This window comes from Temnothorax curvispinosus, unplaced genomic scaffold (assembly GCF_003070985.1).
Source record: "Temnothorax curvispinosus isolate PA1 unplaced genomic scaffold, ASM307098v1 QBEX01014232.1, whole genome shotgun sequence".
Classification (NCBI taxonomy): domain Eukaryota; kingdom Metazoa; phylum Arthropoda; class Insecta; order Hymenoptera; family Formicidae; genus Temnothorax; species Temnothorax curvispinosus.
This window is the reverse complement of record NW_020224012.1, coordinates 544,893-552,550: the sequence shown is the minus strand read 5'-3', so window position 1 is coordinate 552,550 and position 7,658 is coordinate 544,893. Positions and strand designations below refer to the sequence as shown.

The following is a 7,658-nucleotide window of genomic DNA, read 5'->3' as shown; positions in this document are numbered from 1 at the left end:
ATATATATATATATATATATATATATATATATATATATATATATATAATACGTGCATGTATATTGCAGGATGGTAGTGTGAATGAAAGAGAAATTCAGAATCTAGATGACGCCGCGTCAGCCAATCAAATACGCATGAACAGTGATCCATTTGAATTAATGCTCATGAACATGGGATACAGATTTCCCGTTCCCCAGCACGAATTTAGCGACGAGGACAGTGAGGACCAGCATGATCAACCAATAGCACCAGCTTTAAATTGTAGACCAAGCTAAATTTTGCAAGAGACACACACACACACAGAGAAAGGATTACGTATTAACAGTGGCTAGATACGTGAGAATTTATCTCAACATGCGTATTATAATCTGTCACACTGTTATTTCAATCTTAATTATTTATTTTCTTCTTTCACGGACATGTCTCGAAGCACTTTTGTTGTATAATAATCTATCAAGCCAAAGCATCTTGACAAGATCAAGGGCGAAATAGAATCTTATTTGCCAGGCGTTGTGGATATATATTGTTAAGAAATGCGAAAAACTTGAACAAGAATTATTATATTTCAAGATTCTTATAAGATGTAGTTAATAATATATCATGTTATATCTCTTTGTATAAAAACGGATTTATTTTTATCCCCCATAAGATAATGAGACAGCACTGTTCGGCACATATAAATTTCATTTGTGAGTTTGTAGCATCGATATGGAGAAAGTTAAAATTTTTAAAATAATTTACGTTATTGTAGATTAGCTCAAGTAGCGCACGATGGTACAAGTTCCCATAAACTCTGCAATGTGCTGCCTTCTCTTGGCTCCTCCGCCGCGAGTCCCAAGTGAATCGAAAAATTTGGCTTCCTTTGACCTGTTTCCCCCTCAGAGAAATAATAGCCAAATACATTCGATATTTCAGCTTGATTATCTTGTATCTCAGTGAAATGTTCTACATTAATCTCCTCTTGCGAAGGTGCCTGTAATGGTACGGATACTGATAATCGCTCGTGTATTGGAAGAACGTTATTGGCAAATAAGCAGCAAGATGAGCTTTAAATTTAAAGACACGTAAAATGTAGCCCTAGTCAGATTATGGTGCGAGCAAGGAGAGAAAGTAACGGTCAAAAAAATGTGACTTGTTTACTTTTGACTAAACTTAAATTCAGACTGCGCGACATTGTGATGAAACGTACACACATTAACTATGTGGTTACAAGTTACAAGGTACCTGATGTTCAAACGTATATTCCACACCAAAAATAGGAAATTTTTCAAATTCCGAACGGAGTATCGATACTTCTTTATGAGTAATATGAAGCTGCTGCAAGGGATTGACGCGAAAACCCAAGACGTATCCTCCGCTGGCCTCTGTACTTAAAATTACTAAAGTTGGCCCAAATTTCGATGTTCTTATAGTAATCTACAAAAAATTCATTCATGTGGCACGCACACAATTTTTTTGTTTCTTCTGGCATATTTTCACGTATATCTTATATGCATAAAGTATAACGTTTAATATATAATATCTAACGATCTAACGATTTGTTATCGTTTATAATATGCATATTCACATAGCGTGTAATTAATATACCTATACTCACATTTCCGATTGTAAGATAAGGAATCGATACGTTAAACTGATGATTCACATCCGCATACCATACCAAACGTATGTTGGTTGTAATAAAAGTTCCGATGTTCCCCTTATAAAAACGATTATGTCTTATTAAAGATTATAATGATATACGTAACAAAATTTAACAGCGAGAAGTTGAACATATTAGTTAAATTGAAAAAAATGATGGAACGTTCTCTTCTAACACCCTACATTGCAACTGCAAAATGTTAATAAAAATTATAAAACAATAAAAAAGTTCATGTAAGTACACGTGAAAAAGATGAAGAGAACCGAAGTAAAAATAAGTCAATGTCAGAGCTTATTTAAAAAGAGAAAAAAGCATTGATCAAAATGAAGTAGTTATATCAATCTGGAGGAAAGGAATAAAAAGAGATTCGAATACATTGATCGAGTAATAAAAGAAATAATAAAAGAAAGGAATATATAAAGATATAGTTTTGCCCTATGACCTATGATTTCACAACTACTATACACCCTTCCCCTTAATGACGACGCGTAGAAATTAAAGTTGTTGGATATAGAGACCTGCTCGATGGATAAATTCCAAACGTCCTGCACGGAAGAGTGCACTTTTTCTTGAGGTAATAAAACCAGTCGATTTTCACGTATAATACCGCTTCTTAGTTTAATTTCTCTATAGATTTTTGATGACACGTAAGCTCTGTAACGGACGCCTTGCAGAAGCGATTACCATCGTTTATAGCAATATAATCGTGTGTGATTACCATATATTATTGTCGAAGGAACGATCGGTATTATCATCAGTATATACCTGTAAACACCTATGACCGAAGTGTAATGTCTCGTGCTTTTGGCGTCGTGATTCGTAAATATAAATTCATATCGACAATTTCGAAACGAAGTCAATACGTGAAGAGCTTGCACATATGCGCCATGAATCTAAAAAAAAAAGGCTCGTTATCGTTTCGCGCGCAACTAACATTTATTAATATTAAGTAATACGCGCGTAAGTAACTGCACCACCCATATCATTTTATTGTACAATACATACATCCTAAAACCTACCGCTAATGTAAAATATGATATTCTCACGTACCGTATGAAGAATTTTCGTATTCACTGCGATAAATGTATTGTATCCTATGCCTATATATACATATAAACGTAATGAAATCGATGGGTGCGTTTCGCTTCGCTTTGAAAGAAATGTTTCGAACGTACTACAACTAGACAGAGATTGACTAAAAAATTATATATGTATTTCCACGTATCAAGTTGCAAGTACATGTTCTACATGTGTGTATTCTACTATATATATGCGGCACGCAATGCGTGTACTCTAATCTCATTTCATACTCAAGTTGATTCGTGGCAAGGATAAAGAATGCCATATGACCCTCAAGTTGGTGACAATCAATCTTCCTAGATCCCCGGCATTACCCTTCGTATCTTCTATCATGTCAAGTTTGTCAACGGTAAGTTCACCAGGTCGTAACTGCATATTACTGCCATGTAAGAAAAAGACGATTTCTTCTCAAATACTAGGTATACCGCTTTGCTTCGTTCGTCGAGTGTGCTCACAATGCTCCGCGCGCTCTCCGTTCTCCGCTCCACACTCGACGAACGAAGATGGAAAACGAAACTCATACGCTGAAAGGCGATCGGCTCGACAGTTTGAAAATAATTCAATTTTATAATTACGAATGAGAAATGTCAAATTTGACTTCGTTGTCTTGCCACATTCTGTGCGTCGCGTCCTCAGCTAAACGAGACGCGAAGACGACCGCGCGACGTTGTCCACACTGTCGTGGACTGGACGTACTGGAAACTGGAAATCAATATATTGTGTGTTGTCATACCTACAGGCACACAACACAACAGTAATGACGTGACAGAATCGGAAGCAATGGAAGGCGATACTTTTTCGCGCATAACGCGCGACGCAAACGCGTTTTCGTTGGATCAAATATATATGTATGTGTATAAAATAGAATCGGATCAATAATACGAAAGCTAAAGGCGAAAGAAAAATGATATATTTCCGCCTCGAGTAATGTTACGTGTTACGCCGTTACAAGTTACAATAAAAGTACATAAAAAATTGATTGTTATAGCATTGTTATACTATTACTCCTCCGGCCAAGGTTTGCCCACACCCTGCGACGCACCCATCCTGGACGGATCTTGGCTCGGATAATGAATGGGGGTCGTTCCCGGAGGGAAGATGGGTGTCGCGGCCGCGGCGGCGGCGGCAGCGGCGGCGGCGGCGGCGGCCGCAGTTGCCATTTGCGGCGGGAACATAAACTGAGGGGCGGCCGGCGGCGGGGGGATCATCATCGGCGGTATCATGCCGCCGGGGGTGGGTTGCAGATTGAAAAGGTGGTGCCCAAGGGTTCGGGCGGCGGTGGCGGTAAGGCGCCAGGTAAACCTGGAACAGGCTCGAGAATCTCCCTGGTCGCTTCCGCCACGGACACGGTCTGCCTTCCCTGCGAACGGCCCCACTTTATGGTCAGCCGCCTTCCACCTAATATCAGCTTGTTGAACGTCCTTTCGGCTGCCGCCTCGGCAGCGCTTCTCTGCGTGTATTGGATGAAGGCGCACTGCTGACGCGGCACCATCGTCACCGAGCGGATTTCGCCGTACTGATAGAAATGATCGCGCAGCTGTTTCTCCGTTAGCACGTCGCCCAGATTGCCGATGTACAACGTCGTGATGGACTTGTCCTCCGGTGGGTCCAGCTTAGGCATGGCCGCTGCCCTGCGCATCAGTTTATCCGCCACCGGATCGTTGACCCCGTAATAGCGATCCTTAATGTTCTGATCTGCCAACGGGTCGTCGGGATCCGTTGGCTTCTCGTGCCGATAAGGACATTCCTCGCCTCTCTTGCACTCGCCCTTAACCCAAAACGAACAAATGTGCGGCCTGTTCCTCTTGTAATACGGACTGGTCCTGGCCAGCTTCATCAGCAGATCGCTAGCCGCGGCGGACTTGCCGACCGCGCCGGCCGGCGTCGTCGAGTCGATCTTTCCAATTTCGTTGTCTATGTTTTGTACATAGTACTCCTTATTTACATCGGAACGTGGTAAATCGTCCTTAATTTTCAAAGCGGCGTCGCGAACCTGAATCGGCAAGCCATACTCCAAATCCAACAGACACGTTTGACAGACGTTCTTCAATCGACTGCACGTCTGACAGACTTCGGTCTTCTTAAATCTCATCCTCGCTCCCGGACACCATCTGAACACCGTAAACGGCCGCATACATATCTTGCATTCCTTACCATATCTCTCCTTTGTCTGCAAATCAATGTACATACTATGTACATACATACACGAACGTTATCACGCTGATCGTGATGTGATGTAGGTTAGGGTTAGGTTAAACGTCTACTAGTTAATGTTACCGTTCACCGCGTTAATCCGGACAACACGTGTTGCGTTACGTTGCTTCTCGCTTTGCTTTAATAATGCTTTAATAATGTAATAATAGGCCACTCGTGTTTTACCGAGTTACTCACCATACGAATGTACGGATTGTCTCCTAAGCACGTCTGACACAGTATCGGGAACTCCTGCGTGAGAAAAATACAAGCAAGACAGTGGTAAAAGAGAAATAAAAAATGTGCCATTTTCACTGGAAATGAGAACCGTGTTAAAAAATTGTTTTACACTCACCGCATCCTCCCAATTTTGTCTGTTATACGTATTGGTAGTCTTTGACGTAGCCATTGCGCGTTAATCGGTTAATAACACAACTTATCTTAAAATAATATAGAAGGAATTCATTAATGCAACACCTGCACCACTTGCAATACACATCGATACTGTATACTGTGATGTACCATGTACCATACCATAAAAAATATTTCAAGATATTTCGCGATATTTTGGCCGACTCAACACACTACACTACAGACAGAGGGAGCGTCGAGCGTCGAGCGTCGAGCGTCCCATTTGACCACAACCACTCACCGCTCTCACACAGCTTCCGGTGTCTGGATTTTTTCCTTTGGACCAACCAATCAGCCACGTGACGTTGACGACAAAAAAAAGAGAGAGGATATAAATCACGTTGGTAACAACGAAAACACACGTGTAGGCACCATATTTAATTTCTGCGGCGTGGTAACATTTTTTGCACATGCGTGCGCGTTATGTGTAAAACACATGGAAAAGTAAGTGGCAAGTGCGACGAAAATCGTTATTCGAAATGATTCGAGAACAGAAGCAAGTGGAAAGGCGGGTGAAATCTTTTTTTTACGAGCAAGCTTAGTAAAAACAGAGTGACCGCAAGAAAATGGGAAACGAGGAGATAATACAGTTGCGTGAGCTGAAAGAAGAACTCTTGAGAAAAGTAATTCGTTTGAGAGATAAAATGAAGGATCAAGAGGAAAACGGACGTCGAGAGTCAATTAATTTCGACAGGTAAAATATCTGTCAAACGTCGTGCATAAATGTTTCATGTGTTCACACCATTTTTCCATTTTACCATTTTATCATTTTCGGTTGATTGTAGCACGCTGCCTTCCGACGATCAAGATGAAAAACTGTCGAACGTGTCCCTATCCAGCAGGTACAAAGCTAAATTGTGTGAGATTACGGGTCAAGTGACGGGAATAACATTCAAGAATGTCGATAGAAAATGGTTACGTGATGATACTTATATGTATATGGCTAAAGTGATAACGAAAACACGTTCCTTTAATGTTGAATTAACAGTGACTTTTAAGGTGCGCAGGGAGGATGTGATTATTATTATTAGGTACATTCACGATTCTATATAATCGACTGTTTCTTATTTCTTACGTTCTTTTTCTCAGGATCAACATGAATTTAAAATTGAGGACATAATGTGCCACTTTATAAACGTCCACGATTGTCATATGCTGGAAATATCTCCTTGGTTTCGGAAAATTACTAATATGAAAAACTTTTCTCTCCTTATGTCCGGTAAATAATCGCACATTGAGATTTGTCTACAAATCCATACACGTGTCATGTAATAAAGGCTATATTTTGTTTCAGCACTTTCCGATTACAATGAAAACGATATCCTCAGATCTAAGATTCTACGAAATTTAGAATTAAAGAAATATTCGAGCGTCGAGCAATGCACTCAGGAAGATGGAGGTATACTAGTGCATATGCATTCACCTGTAAATACAGACAAGAATTATGTGATATGTCAGTGGACAATGAAATTTTTGGACCTGACGTGGCGGATTGAGCATTTTTTCACAATGAAATCTACAGATATAGGTAAGAAATGCCCTTACCTTTCGTTCGTGTTAATAAACAAAGAGAAACCCTGGGAATGACCAAGCTTTGATCGACTTAATCGGCAACTCCTGCAACGGTTTGTTAACGTAGAATTATTAGTTTGTTATATGTATGTACAACACATGTAAATACATATAAATAGAGTAGATTGGACACGGCAAATTACATAATCGAAAATTTTGTAAGAACGTCCGGTTGAGTCGATGAGCAAAGTTACGTGCATTTGATCAAAGACATTCTAAAAAATAGTGAAGAATGAATACTATTAATTTGTGGATTTAGGTATGGAATTTTCCGAAGAAAATTGTTCTTTATTAAAAGAATTTTGCAAGATTGGCTTAACGAAAAACAATCTTGTGGAACTATGGGAAAGGCTGTGCATCGCTATTGATGCTTATCATGCTAGAGGAAATATCTGACAAAACTGATCATTTATCTTGAATCATGAAACTATATTAACGATTATATAAATTTATTTTATTATTAATTTCCATTATTTAAATAGGACAGTATTCTGCTATACATTATCACTTGACGAATTTTGCTACGAGTTACGTCCGTCGCATTTGTTTATTCAAGTTTTTTTTAATGCAAACACGTATTGTGTGTGTGTATGCAACGCAAAGATTAAGATGCAAACCGAGTTTTCTTCAGTGTAAACATAATAAAGAAAATCCATCAATTAAAAAACTAACTTTTTATACTTCTCTGTGCTTGCGCGCGCGTATATCTGTACGTTGTGATAGGTGGGGTACAACCAGAAAGATAATTGATCTACGTGAA

At 39.6% G+C, this 7,658-nt stretch overlaps 4 protein-coding genes across 7 annotated transcripts in view; 2 read left to right on the top strand and 2 right to left on the bottom strand.

Annotated features, from left to right (window-relative positions):
* The window catches only part of LOC112464408 (WD and tetratricopeptide repeats protein 1), a 6,770-nt gene extending 6,147 nt beyond the window's left edge, over window positions 1–623 (top strand). For all 3 annotated transcript variants that reach the window (XM_025031369.1, XM_025031370.1, XM_025031371.1), the window contains exon 14: window positions 69–623. In XM_025031369.1, the coding sequence (XP_024887137.1) occupies window positions 69–275 (207 nt within the window). In that variant the 3' untranslated portion in view covers window positions 276–623. The remainder of the gene's footprint in view (window positions 1–68) is intronic.
* LOC112464413 (Bardet-Biedl syndrome 5 protein homolog) lies at window positions 545–3,512 on the bottom strand. Of its 2 annotated transcripts, none has more exons than XM_025031381.1 (8): window positions 3,178–3,512; window positions 2,953–3,101; window positions 2,693–2,742; window positions 2,408–2,535; window positions 2,161–2,296; window positions 1,598–1,699; window positions 1,225–1,416; window positions 545–973 (listed from the first exon to the last, which is right to left on the bottom strand). In XM_025031381.1, the coding sequence occupies exons 2-8, from the start codon at window positions 3,095–3,097 to the stop codon at window positions 758–760; spliced, it is 969 nt and encodes a 322-aa protein (XP_024887149.1). In that variant the 5' UTR covers window positions 3,098–3,101; window positions 3,178–3,512; the 3' UTR covers window positions 545–757. The 2 variants fall into 2 exon arrangements, with proteins under 2 accessions (XP_024887149.1, XP_024887148.1); XM_025031380.1 differs by having other exon boundaries at window positions 3,298–3,512.
* Window positions 3,513–3,610: 98 nt separating this feature from the next.
* Window positions 3,611–5,470, bottom strand: LOC112464412 (pre-mRNA-splicing factor RBM22). Its single transcript, XM_025031379.1, is given in 4 exon segments — window positions 3,611–3,992; window positions 3,995–4,892; window positions 5,114–5,167; window positions 5,271–5,470. Coding segments are annotated over 4 exon segments (1,275 nt in total). The 5' UTR covers window positions 5,325–5,470; the 3' UTR covers window positions 3,611–3,723.
* Window positions 5,471–5,702: 232 nt separating this feature from the next.
* On the top strand, window positions 5,703–7,569 carry LOC112464414. Its single transcript, XM_025031382.1, has 5 exons — window positions 5,703–6,020; window positions 6,112–6,325; window positions 6,416–6,545; window positions 6,621–6,854; window positions 7,158–7,569. The coding sequence occupies exons 1-5, from the start codon at window positions 5,893–5,895 to the stop codon at window positions 7,292–7,294; spliced, it is 843 nt and encodes a 280-aa protein (XP_024887150.1). The 5' UTR covers window positions 5,703–5,892; the 3' UTR covers window positions 7,295–7,569.
* Window positions 7,570–7,658: the final 89 nt, after the last annotated feature.

Bases quoted from the DNA above. Each gene is read 5' to 3' on its own strand.
- LOC112464414 (XM_025031382.1), top strand. From the start codon at position 5,893: ATGGGAAACGAGGAGATAATACAGTTGCGTGAGCTGAAAGAAGAACTC. The intron at 6,326-6,415 runs GTGCGCAGGGAG...TCTTTTTCTCAG, and splicing joins AATTAACAGTGACTTTTAAG to GATCAACATGAATTTAAAAT. The intron at 6,855-7,157 runs GTAAGAAATGCC...TTGTGGATTTAG, and splicing joins AATGAAATCTACAGATATAG to GTATGGAATTTTCCGAAGAA.
- LOC112464413 (XM_025031380.1), bottom strand. From the start codon at position 3,338: ATGTGGCAAGACAACGAAGTCAAATTTGACATTTCTCATTC. The intron at 2,297-2,407 runs GTATATACTGAT...CGTCCGTTACAG, and splicing joins TCGGTCATAGGTGTTTACAG to AGCTTACGTGTCATCAAAAA. The intron at 974-1,224 runs GTACCTTGTAAC...GTACCATTACAG, and splicing joins AATATACGTTTGAACATCAG to GCACCTTCGCAAGAGGAGAT.